At 42.1% G+C, this 13,478-nt stretch overlaps 1 protein-coding gene across 1 annotated transcript in view; it reads left to right on the top strand.

Annotated features, from left to right (window-relative positions):
• Positions 1–13,478, top strand: part of plxnb2a.1 (plexin b2a, tandem duplicate 1) — a 152,232-nt gene that overhangs the window by 121,492 nt on the left and 17,262 nt on the right. Inside the window, exons 4-13 of the mRNA XM_087787043.1 lie at positions 3,788–4,299; positions 4,365–4,691; positions 4,756–4,894; positions 5,226–5,371; positions 5,440–5,619; positions 6,350–6,484; positions 8,326–8,426; positions 8,487–8,613; positions 11,797–11,956; positions 12,268–12,379. Of these exons, the coding sequence (XP_087643169.1) occupies positions 3,793–4,299; positions 4,365–4,691; positions 4,756–4,894; positions 5,226–5,371; positions 5,440–5,619; positions 6,350–6,484; positions 8,326–8,426; positions 8,487–8,613; positions 11,797–11,956; positions 12,268–12,379 (1,934 nt within the window). The 5' untranslated portion in view covers positions 3,788–3,792. The remainder of the gene's footprint in view (positions 1–3,787; positions 4,300–4,364; positions 4,692–4,755; positions 4,895–5,225; positions 5,372–5,439; positions 5,620–6,349; positions 6,485–8,325; positions 8,427–8,486; positions 8,614–11,796; positions 11,957–12,267; positions 12,380–13,478) is intronic.

Here is a 13,478-nt window from a genome sequence, read left to right as displayed (position 1 = left end):
ACACACACACACACACACACACACACACACACACACCTCTGACACACGCTTTATTCCTGCTTGACACCGTTCGAGCTTAAAGAAGCAAAGCTGGAGGATGAAAGGAGGGAGAAAAGGAACGAGAGAAAATACCGCTGGCAGCAAAACCGAGATAGACGTTCTGTGCTCGCCCGAAAAAAAAAAAGATGCGTCTTTGATGTGGCAGATGCACATGACGGGCTCTCGGAGAGTTATTCACCTGACGTTCTCTCTCTTTTGTATCACGATGTGGGCGTCGAGGAATGTGACGAGAGGCCGGCCCGGTCACACGGTCACAGTCTGACGCGAAGGGCTGCGTTCACTGGTTTGACCCGGAGTTCTTCTGGCAAAAAAAAAAAAGGGAAGTCAAAGCTCAAGTGCCTTTTGAACAGACTTCAGAGTGGGTTCAGTGTCAAGCATCTGCTGTGCACATGAATAGGATACATGTGTAATCACATCAGCTTGTATGTGCAGGTGTGTCTGCATTTCCTCAGTGAACTGGTTAAACCATGTCAACATTTTGAGCGACTCCTATGTTAATATATCTTTGGTATATTGTTCCTCTCCAATGGATTCATACGTGTGCGAAACTACAAAATCCAATTTAATCTTATTGGAAGTTACAGTATAATATTTGACATCAAGTATCTTTAAAAGTAAAGACATCAACATGGAGATTGTTTTCAATTCATTTTAAACCAACCATCACAGCAACATAAAATGACTCTGACACTGTATTTGGCCTTGAGTTTTGACACATATGGTCTAAAATCATTTTTTAAAAGCATGTTAAGGGCAATATTTTCATAATGCAACGTACTCCGGACAACATTTTTTTTAATTCTAGGTCTTTCTGCCTAACGTTTGAGACGTGTGCTTTTAGATAAGACATATTTTCGGTGCCACCAGGTCCAGACAGCTTCACAACAACACAAAACAATAAAACATGTAGAAGCGAAAAGATTGATCTGAAATCAATGTTGTAAAAAATACATTAGGGGTGTGTTATTGGCAAGTATCTGGAGAAACGATATATATCATGATACTCGGGCAACAATACCATATTTTGCGATACTGGAGGAACAAGGATATATATTTGTAGTACGGTCTGAGTACTCCACTTTGGTGTTGCAGAATTTAAAAACCCAATGACTCTTGACGAAGTCGTAACTGCTTTAATTTGATCTGAAACCAAAATATGTCCAAACATCATCTTTAAAAGATGCTGGAGTCGACTGTATCCTCTCGTCCTCAGACATCACTGGGATCTTGGAAAATAAAATAAATAGTAATCAATACATTATTGTTAAATATCGATACAGTATCGTAAAAAAATGATATTGATAAATCAATATTTTCTCACGCACCTAATGAATGCTGCTCAACTGTCCGTTCTAAAGATAGCGGCTGTTATGGCTAAAGATACTGTCAGAAAACTACTTCAGGATCACAGAGGCTTGACTTATTTACTGAAATCCAGTCAAATACATGTTCAGGACACAGTCCATTAGCTTTGAAGGTTTTCTAAAAGCTTGGTTACAAATCCCAGAGGTTTATACTTAAAGTTAGACTTTAATAGCATCTATTATCAGGAGCCAAACAAGCTCTCAAGATCTACTTTAGGACGCTTAAGTGACTGTTACAACTTAAATCAAATATCAAATTTGAAGTTTTTAATCCTCATCTCCAGCAATAAAACTAGTCTTTTTGTCTCAATGACACGTTGACTAACTGCATGAATCCTTCTTGCATCATGATAACATCTCCTCAGCCATGTTTTACACCGACACATTTTATAAACATGCTGGATCCGTCCTGCTGCTGCTGAGAGTCTCGGGTCAACGTTCAGATCCGTGGACTTCTAATTAGTGTGTTTGTCGGCCTCAGAAGACGACGGCAACATCTCCGGCATGAAAAACATCAAAAGCGTGAACGTCACCTTCAGCTGCACCGACTTACCATCAGATCCACGACTGATCTCGGGGCGAACAACACGTTCCCACACATGTTGGCTGGACCAGTGGTTCAGAGAGTGTTGGTCAGCTCTGCAGGTGAGACTTGAGCAGCCCACCTGACTCTTGATATCCGTGAATGGGTAATTTAGGCGAGCAGGTGGGCAGCAAGATAAGTCTTTCCACACTAATAAATCCCTTTGCAATGAAGTGAGCTGAAGCAAATTCAATTTTCAGAGCGCAGAAACACAAGGGAAGCAGCGGCCCATCGACCGAGCGCAGTAGAACCCTGTGATTCTTCAATGAAATGGACGATCACGAAATGCATTTAAGGCCGACTAATGAACAGGACGTAGCCGTGATGTTCTGGACGGAACCAGATGAGCTGATGCAGGATTGTTGATAAGCTAATCGCTGTGTTTTTTAACCATACGCAGATGGTTGCATCACCTGGAATGATGTTTGCACGGAGAAATGTTCGAACGCCAGGCTAGTAAAACACACTAATGGAGGTATAAACTGAGGTCTCTAATTGCTTTCCCCGCTTTCTCCTTCAACGTTCGGAATCTTCCCTGGCAAACAACTCTTTATTTTGAACTGATCTCACCACCTCCTCCACCATTGTTTCCTCCGGTGAAGGATGCTTCAACTTTAATGAGAAGCCCCTCATTATTGTTTTCCTCCCACTGAGTGTTCGCTTGTTTTTCCCGGCGTCTGTGCAGCTCCGGCTTACGGTGAGTTAGGAGGAGGATCAGGGGTCGGCTCTCCAGCCGGGTTCACCGGGCTCTGGTGGGGACACTTGTGTTCCGAGTAGATCTTTGATCCGGTGCGAGATATGAACAATCGTGTGGTGTTCTTTCTCTGTTGACCTCTGCCGGAGACGTCATGTGATCGACGGCTTTTGCTAGCAAGATGACGTATATGACATTTCCAGGTGGATTTGGATGTTACATCTGGACTTGTGAGGGTTTTGAAGGTTTCTATTCCTTGAAGGATGCAGCAGAAACTATTCCAACAATTATTTTTATTTTTTTTAAAGACGAAACAAGAAGAGTAACAAAAGAAAAACTGTCTCATTATAGACATTAACATCATATCTGAGCCCGGACCAAAACCCTGAAGATCCAGAATGATTAAATGCATTAAAGGCATGGAAAAGTGTATCTGAACATGGATTTGAAGCTTTCTAAAACTAAGGATCTAAGTTAGGTTAGCTACCACAAAAAAGGCTTGGTGTCAACGTTGGTCATATCAGATCAACTGTGTGACGGACGTAGGTGTAATATGTTAATGAGTGGTGTACGTGTCAGTAAAAGTACAACTGTTTCACCTTTCTTAGTTTTCATGTACAAAACTTCAAAGTCTGTTTTTAAGAATGGTAAAAATTGGATCCTTTTAGGACTGAGTATTAGGGCCATTCAAATCATTTGTTTTCATTACCACATTATCACATGATTAAACATGAATATATGACGTTTACTATGAAATTAGATTGTATATTTTATGTTTATTAAAAGTGGGGTATTTATCTTCTGTCTTCAAAAATAACCCAAGGGATAAACCGAGTTCAGTAGAATATTACCAAAGATGTTGATACTTGATTCTGGTAAAATTCTGGACAACTATCTGGATCCAGAGCTCTCTTGAAGGTTTTGTCTGTGTCTCTCCTTCTTTTTACAATGTACTGCGCAACCTTCTGTCCCAATGAGCCAGTTTCTATCCCCAATATTTCAAATGCTAAAACAGCATCAACATTTTTCACATAAATGTAAAGAAAAGTATTGAATAATGGAAAAACCTTTGTTACCTTCCTCCAGATACGATGGAGCGGCGGTTGGCGTGTCTCCTCGTGGCCTTGGTGACGACCTGCTTGGACCTCTGCCAGGGTAAAGACGCAGAGTTCCTCTCCAACACTCTGATCAACAACGTGGTCCAGGACCCGCGCACCGGTCGCCTGTACGTCGGCGCCGTCAACTCGCTCTACCAGCTCAAGCCCAACCTCCAGGAGGAGTCCAAGACGGAGACGGGTCCCAAGCGAGACAACCGGCAGTGCACGCCGCCGGTGACGGACGCCTGCGAGGAGGCCACGGACACGGACAATCACAACAAGCTGCTGCTGGTCCACGCGGCCAAGGACCAGCTGGTGGTGTGCGGGAGTGTGTTCCGGGGGATCTGCTCGCTGAGGAACCTGAGCAACGTGGAGCAGGTCATCTACTTCAGTGACACCAAAGGAGAGAAGTCCTACGTGGCCAGCGCCGAGGAGGGCGTGTCCGTGGTGGGAGTGATGTCCTACTTCAAGAAGGACAAGATGAACTACACTGCCTTTTTGGTAAGATGCCGGACAGGATCACCGTGGAGGGACTTAATTGATAAAATGACATGTTTTCTCGTCAGGTGGGGAAAGGTTACGGCAGCCATGACAGCACCAAACTCATCTCCACCCGCATCTTGGAGGACCTGGGCGACTGGATCATCTTCGAGAGCATCATCGAGGCCTCGGCGGTTCAGGCCAATCCTTTCGTCCTGCGGTACCTGCACGACTTCCGCTTCGCCTTCAAAGACAACGGCTTCGTCTACTTCCTGTTCTCCCGCACGCTCGGCGTCCAGGACAACAAGAACTTCACCTTCATCTCCAGGATGTGCGAGGACGATCAGGGTTATTACTCCTACACGGAGCTGCAGCTCAACTGCAGCGTGTCCAACAAGTTCAACAAAGCTCAGGTCGGACTCAAACCGGACGGATTTTCTAATGTTTGTTTTCTAACGGAGACTCGTCTTCTCACAGGCTGCGTATGTAGCAACTCCCGGTCAGATCCTGGCTCAGGAAATGACCAGAGCCAACCGGTCAGGCCATGTTTCCGCCTCAGACAAGGTTCTGTTCGTCACTTTTACTTCTGACGAGGATCCGACCACGTCAGCCATGTGTGAGTATCAAACTGAATTGGCTCCCGGTCTGCAGGTCAGAACATGACTCTATGTTGGCGAGGACAAGACTTGATGTTTCTTATTGCTGTTGCTAGAACAAGGCTTTAACATGGCATATTTCAGGTCCCATGATGCAATGCAACTTTTGTATGTCTGATGGCTCTATCAGATAATTAACTGTAGCTTGACAACTGTTTTGTTTTTTAACAGTAATGTTATGTGTATTGATATATATATATATATATATATATATATATATATATATTTTGACAGTAAAGTACAAATGAGAAAAGTTTTGTTCTAAAGTCTCACATGTCTTTGTGATTCCAGGCATGTATCCTCTTCGCACCATAAACCACAAGCTCCTGGAAATCATCGGCGCCTGCTACAGCAACAACGGGAACATCGACAACAAGCCGGCCGTCTACTCGCCTTACTCCTCCAAGTCGGAGGAACTCTGCGGCGGCGTCAACCAGGTGAGGACTCGCCTCGGATCCAACTGGTCACCGGCTTCAAAGTGACGTGTTTTCCCTCCACTCACCAGAACAACAGGGCCTTAATGTACTCGTGCGGCGCCGAGTTTTTGCCTTCGCCGCTGGCAAGTAAATCCGACTTTGCCTTATGGACTAATACTTCACTGGTGCGCAAAGGTCAGATGACCGCTGTCGCCGTGGCAGTGGAGATGGAACATGCTGTGGCCTTCATCGGGACGGCGACCGGAGAGGTACGATCCAGTCTTTAACTAGGTCAACAAGTTATTTGTAGTTACATGTTTAACCTTTTTTCATTAAACCTCGTGGTCAAGGTGACCCTGAGGCCTGAAAACAAATGTGTTTGAGGTATCCCTTCTGTTATCTCAGGGTCAAGGTGACCAAGAGGTTACGAAAACAAATGTATTTGTGGTATCCCTTGTGTTATCTCAAGTTGACCCTGAGGCCTGAAAGCAAATGTGTTTGAGGTATCCATGGGTTGTCTCTGGGTCAAGGTGAACGACCGCCTCCTTCCATAAATAGATGTGCAGTGGTGGAGGTCTTTCATCTTGACCCAGAGACAACACAAGGGATACCTCAAACACATTTGTTTTCGGGCCATCGGGTCACTTTGCAACATACACAACAAACTAAAGAATTTAAAATGTAGTTAAATATATTATAACATGTCATTGGGAAAAACATTATAGGAAAAATACATTTAGAAATATGTTTAGTAAAATTGAATAAATAAAAATATATTATATCTAAAACAAAGACTATTGTTATTTGATTTATATATTCAAATAAATATGGGCTGAAATGTTTGAGTGATTAATTACGTTTATTTTAACGTTAATAATATATATATTATTATATAGTGTAACTAGTTAAAGAAAATTAAATAGTTTTAGGCTCTTAAAAGGTGTTTTTGACGATTAAAAATACTACTTAAATGATTTAATTTCCTCTATGTTTCCTCAGGTGCTGAAGGTTCATCTCTCGGCTCACCCGGAAGTGTACGGACGCGTGTCGGGCGACGTCCTGGCAGAGAAGGTGAACAAGGATCTGCTGTTCGACGTCAAACTCCAGCATCTGTACGTCACCACTGAGAAGAAGGTCAGTGTCTTTTCCTCCGACCGCATATAAAGAAGGTTGTCTTCTCCGGATTAATGAGCCCTTCATTTATTCCCTGCGTCTCATTTGATCATCAATTCATTCACCTACAACAATACGTCTCTTCGCATATTACCACACAGAAGTGGAGCATCGATTTCATCACTCATCCTCTCGCCGCATCTCTTTTTTGTTTCCCTCCATCCATCCGTTTCTCCCCTTGTCCTTTCATCTTTGGACGGCCATCATTCTCCGTCGCGGCGCCGGGGCGGGGATCGACGTTATTGATTCACCCACGAATTAATTAGAATGCACTTCAGAGCGGAGTTCACTTTGATCAAGTCAAGTGACGAGTCCCGAGTCGTGCCATCTGCTCATTTACATTTATTACAGCGACCTCGGCGTTCTTGTCAAAGGGAGAATTACTTCGACAACAGGATCAACCGGAGTGGCTCCCAGCCATGATGGTGTGATATGTAAAACAAGGGAGGATTCAAAGGGACAAACTCTTCCATCTGAAATGAGTCACTTGACAAACGAGGCCGTTTCAAAGACTTTTGCTGAGCCATTAATGGCGTACGAGCCGACCAGACTTGAGCAGGAAGAACAATAATAAGCGCTCGTGACCAGTTTGCCTTTGATGCAGCCGCTCGTCTTAGAAAACCTGCATTTGTCGGGCGAACAGAAAAGGTGTGAGAACAACTCCTCGTGCATCTGTTTGTTGAGTCTGTGGTCCAGGAGCTTCATGCATTTGATTTGCTTCTGAACCTTAACCTGTCTGGTTCAGTGATCCATGTGTTCTGTCCATCCATCTGAACCTCCTTAACTGTGTCTCTTTGTCCAGTTTAGTCCGTTCCAGTTAAAGCTCAAGACTTTTGAACTAACTCTGCTTCTGGTCTTTGGTGTCGTACAACATGTCAGCTCTCACTACTAAGTCTTATAGACGTTTTCCTTTTTCTATGGCTCCTTCTCTTTTGTCAACCCCTGCCGCCTGCCTGCACTCTCTTCTTCACCTGTCGTAATCTGTGTCCCCCTGATCCTGAAAACTTAAACTCACACAAATTCATTTCACTTCTACGATAACGAGACAAAAGAAAGAATTGAATGAAAACTAAAAAAAACTATAAAAAACAATTGTCGGCCATTAAATGATGACATGTTCGATCGGTTGTAGTGAGAAAACTGGAAAAATGTAAAATAAAATTCTGGTTAAACATATTAATGAATTAAATATACATAAATATTGTTAATATAATAATATAATGTATATATAATAATATTAAAATGTGTGTTTAATATATGTACTTTTTTCTTGCACCAGTCTCCCTTATTATAATATAGTATAGTTTAAAACAACAATATGTATGTTTAGAAGGTTGTTTCTGGCGCCCCCGGGTGTCAGAAAAGTGCTAAGCGGTTAACTGTGTGTCTAATGCGAAATACACCGTGTCGTTTCTTTACAAAACGAGATAATGGTTCTTGTTGGTTCAGTTTCTGCTTTTATCTTCCTGTTAACTTGTTAAAACATCTCTCAGTACTTCATATGAAAACACTCTCTCTGACTCACTGCTGGTTGGGGGTCACATGACACTCTTCAGGCAGATTTTCCAGGCAGAGTTACATAGTGAAGAACATTGTTAAAATACTAGCTAGAGAGTTTTTCTACATAAGCCAAGACTTTAACAAAAATGAAACCAATCATGACAGAAACATGATTTAAAAGTTTAAATTGAACTCAGTATTGTTTTAGTTCAAACTGTGCTTCATGTTGAAATAGTAATATGTCTTCATGGATTTGTGTCTCATGTTAAAACAATAACAATCAAGTCTAAATCTGTCCTCAGATCACCAGAGTCCCGGTCCAGGCCTGCCACCTGAAAACAGACTGTCACTCTTGTGTGTCCACGAAGGACCCGTACTGTGGCTGGTGTGTCCTGGAGGGCAGGTGAGTTGACGTTTGTCCTCCTGAGATGAACGTGAGACTGAGACACCGAGCTCCTCTCAGGTGCAGCAGGAAGCAGGAGTGCAGCAGGTCCTCGGAGGAGAACACCTGGCTGTGGTCTCCTCATCAGAAGTGTGTCCAGATCACCGCCTTCCACCCCCCCAACCTGAGCTGCAAGAAAACCCAGCAGGTAGGATTTGGTTTATTTCCGCCTCCCCGGAGCTTAATCCCGGCGGCCCAGATGATTTCTCGCTCAACTCGCCTTCGCGAGAAGCTGCTCGGCTTCTTAACCTCTGAGCCAGGAAGAAATTCCTCTATTTACAATTTCTGGACGTGAGCCGGATGTGTGTTTGTGTTTGTGCTGACGTCTGCTGCGAGCGCTGATTCAGCTCCGGGTGTGAAATAAAAAAAGCGTCTCTGCCCAGACAGCACATTCCTGGCTCTCCTGCATCAGCGCCGTGATTAACACCTGTTGTCAGTGTCGGCTCGTTCGGCGAGAGCGCGGACTTACTTTTATTTCTCTGCCAATACTGAGTTGTTTCCTCATTTGAGTCGCTGAGCTGAGCCTCTCTTTCCTGGTCGTGACCACAGACATGAAGAGTACAGTCGGACACTTGTGTAGATGATTGTGCGATTTGACAGTTGGCTCAGAAATAGTTGATTTCACTTTGAATCAAACAAACATCTTTGATCGACTGAAGGTCAACTTTAAATTTGTACATTTGTTTTCCTCTAAGTAAACTTTAAAGAAGATTTTTAGATGAAGTTACATTACTTTCCACCATCTGTCTTGTTCAGACGATGTATGGAAGTACAAATACACGTTTCTCCACATCTTGGAGTTCAGTAGATGTTAACCTTTACATGTACAAGGAAAATCATGTTGAAACATCATCTGAGAAGCAAGAAGAGAAACAAAGAGACAGATTTTTCTGTTTTTCTTCAGCAGGCGGACAATTTGTTGATTGTCCCACATTTATAAATATAAGATTCTGAGTCCATATCTCATGTCGCAGGATATATCGCCATTTTAGTCGCATGTTATCTTGAATCTCTCCACTGACGGTGGTCGTGTATTACTTTTTGTGTGGGGAAAGTTCTTTTACATATTCTCACATATTCATCTCATTTCTCTTACTTTTGGCATCTTTGTCTTTTTGATTCTTCCTCCAGTTTACATTTTATTTTATTGAGTCTCATTAAACTGCAGCGACACACACACACACACACACACACACACACACACACACACACACACACACACACACACACACACACACACACCCCGAAGTCCTGCACACACAAGCACCACTATCGATCTCATAAATCGCAACATTATTTAGAAAGAAATGCATTTATGCAAATGTGGCGGATAAATCCTTTGAAGCTCGTGAAAGACTCGGAGTTAGCATAACTTTCTGAACAACGACCAGCTTTTCTTACAAAAATGCCTTCTTGAAAATAGCTTTGCTAGTATATCTGCGACCAGATCAAGCTCTTCAGCCATAGAGTTGAAAAACAAACAGTTAAATTAACTCAAATCAACGTTTTAGCGCCATTTGACTTGTCTCAGTGCTATCCTATCAGAGGACATGAACGTGTCACGTGTTCAACGCACTCAACGCGCTCAGTGTCTTGGCAGCTATCAGAAGGGTAGCTGCCAAGACGCCTACGTAGATGTGGCCGACTTGAATCTGATTAGCTGCTGTTAATTTCAATGGGCAAGAGCCACTTCTGAAACGACTGAAGGCCTCGGGTAACACATGACCGGCTGCTCAAATATGATTGGATGAAAGCTCTCACATGAACGTACAATCCTGGAAGCAGTGCGCAACTTGCGCAAGCAAGTGGAAAGAAAAGTAATTAAGAGAAAAGACTATGAGGAATAATTTAAAACATATTTATGAAAAATAAACAATAAAAAAATTAAAATAAATTAAAATTTAATTGTGTTTAGGCCAGCAGAGAAGGCCTTGCTGGCCCTGACGGCCACTACTGGCTTCAATCAACTGCTTCATTACTTTACAAACACGTATGCAGTCGTCTTTATTAGAGTCCAGAGACCCATCAACACGTGTTATTTTATCTTCAAAATGTTATATATTCTAGGGGTATTTTTAAGCTACTACTGATCATAAAGATCTGACAAATGTTTAAATCATAGATTCACGTGATTAATATTGTAGTGATGGAGAACTGATCCGGACCAGAATCTTCAAACAAACAACTTAACATTAACTCACTCAAGTGTCCCGTGTGGTCCTCCTCCATCCCGTCGATGGATGTTGTTTCTCATCCGTCAGTGGACTCTGGGTTAGTTCTGAATAAACAGCATCAAATCAATGAGCTGCGTCTTCTGCTGGGAGTCTGGGACCAGCATCACCTCAGCAACAGATACTTTCTAATCCTTTAAGTCGGCTTTAAAGTCACCTGGTGGGATCTCTGCAGTTCACCATCAGAAAGTTTTAATTAAATGTCAAGTGGTGTCAAACTACAAGAAGCCGCTGCTGTTGGACACTCCTCGTCTTCATGTCATTTACTTATTATATTTCACTCATTTAAATACTTTGAATCTGGAAAAAAAAACACGTTTTCATCTTGTTCCAAAAATAGTTCATCGAAGTAAGAGACAATATTATATAAGTTGTGATACATTATTTTTTCTTTATTTAATTTAAATTTAATAAAGACAATAAGTCACTTTGTTTGAAAGGTTTGTTACTTATAGTTATAACTTTTTACAAATGAATGTTGTCTTAATGCAGTTAAATTAGTTATTTGAGGTATAACTCATCTGCCCATTAAACCTCCATTTATTTCTATAAGAAATAAAATAAATATATACAGTATATATATTTCAACCCTTATCACTTCCTGATCTAATTGTTTTGGTCTTCAAAAAATAAACAAGGACATTTGCAGCTCTGGTGTTTGACACGTGACCGCTGAGAAACTATCAAACAGCCGCAGGCAAGTGTTGCTGCTCCACACCTCGTCCAGGTTCTGCTCACCTGCTGCTTCCTGGTTGCACTTTCCAAATGAGGTCCCTTCAGGCAGCTGGACGTCAAACTCCACGCTCGTAGAAGAAGCTCCTGCTGTCCAGCTGCAGCCAGACGTGCTTCTCTGCCCTTCGCTGAACCCTGGTGTGAAGCGGGTCGACTTGTTTGTGCTGATAGTGTTTCTGAAACTGAAGAAGAAGGAGTCGGTTCATAACTTGTTGATTCAAACTGTTCATTGACTAGTCTGACCAATGAGCTCAGTTTAGTTGATGCAAATACAAATATAAACCCTTAATTCAGTCGTCTCTCGAGTGTGATGTTTCTCCTCAGGCTTGTGAGTCATTTCTTGTCATTTGTGTGTGTTTGTTCTGCAGGTCCGCATCAGCATCCCCAGTCTGCCCAGACTCCGACACACCGACACCCTGCACTGCGTCTTCGGCGCCGTCGTCAAGTCCGCAGTGGTCTCGGACCGACACGAGGTCGCGTGTTCGTTGCCAGAACCCTCGGAAATCCCGGCAACACCAGACGAACAGGGTTGGTTTTGATTCTGATCCGACTCTGGTTGATGGGAACGTCGAGGGACATTTTTCTATTTGAAAACCTGACTAAGTTGATGACTAAGACGGTGATGAGTCGTCTAGACAAATATTTCCTCGAAAAGCAGAAAACACAAAAAAGAAACTTAAATGAAAATCGTCGTCCATCTTGAAAACGCTAAAAATACATAAAAGGAAGTTGAGAAAAAATGAGCGACAATTGCTCTCGAGCGTCAGAAGTTGTTCTTCTCCAAACAAGTTGCTATGCAAGTTGTCGTTTGCTGACCAACTCTTGTGTTTGTCGTTCAGACTACGTGTCGGTGGTCGTGCGCGTGGAGGTGAACAACAAGATCCCTGTGACCACCAGTGAATACCACTTCTACAACTGTGCTGCCACCGTCAGGCAGAACCGCAACACGCCGTGAGTACAACAGTCGCGCAAACATGTCGACTCGATATGTCATGACAAAAATATCAAAAAAGAGTTTGAGGGGGCCAGGTGTGGCTTTTGTCGCCCCCTAGTGGCGGTTTAGATAACCCACCTTCGACTTGTGTGCATGACTTTAGTGTAACTTGTTTGCATGACTTTAGTGTGACTTTAGTGTAACTTGTTTGCATGACTTTAGTGTGATTTTAGTGTAACTTTTGTGCATGACTTTAGTGCAACTTGTTTGCATGACTTTAGTGTGATTTTAGTGTAACTTTTGTGCATGACTTTAGTGCAACTTGTTTGCATGACTTTAGTGTAACTTGTTTGCATGACTTTAGTGTGATTTTAGTGTAACTTGTTTGCATGACTTTAGTGTAACTTGTATGCATGACTTTAGTGTGATTTTAGTGTAACTTGTATGCATGACTTTAGTGTGATTTTAGTGTAACTTGTTTGCATGACTTTAGTGTGACTTTAGTGTAACTTGTTTGCATGACTTTAGTGTGATTTTAGTGTAACTTGTTTGCATGACTTTAGTGTGACTTTAGTGTAACTTGTATGCATGACTTTAGTGTGATTTTAGTGTAACTTGTATGCATGACTTTAGTGTGATTTTAGTGTAACTTGTTTGCATGACTTTAGTGTAACTTGTTTGCATGACTTTAGTGTGACTTTAGTGTAACTTGTATGCATGACTTTAGTGTGATTTTAGTGTAACTTGTATGCATGACTTTAGTGTGATTTTAGTGTAACTTGTATGCATGACTTTAGTGTGATTTTAGTGTAACTTGTTTGCATGACTTTAGTGTGACTTTAGTGTAACTTGTATGCATGACTTTAGTGTGATTTTAGTGTAACTTGTATGCATGACTTTAGTGTGATTTTAGTGTAACTTGTATGCATGACTTTAGTGTAACTTTAGTGTAACTTGTATGCATGACTTTAGTGTGATTTTAGTGTAACTTGTATGCATGACTTTAGTGTGATTTTAGTGTAACTTGTATGCATGACTTTAGTGTGATTTTAGTGTAACTTGTATGCATGACTTTAGTGTGATTTTAGTGTAACTTGTATGCATGACTTTTGCGTG

Source organism: Callionymus lyra, chromosome 3, assembly GCF_982586985.1.
Source record: "Callionymus lyra chromosome 3, fCalLyr1.hap1.1, whole genome shotgun sequence".
NCBI classification, from domain to species: Eukaryota; Metazoa; Chordata; class Actinopteri; order Syngnathiformes; family Callionymidae; genus Callionymus; species Callionymus lyra.
Note: the sequence above shows the minus strand (reverse complement) of the source record. Positions and strands in the feature narration are given on the sequence as shown.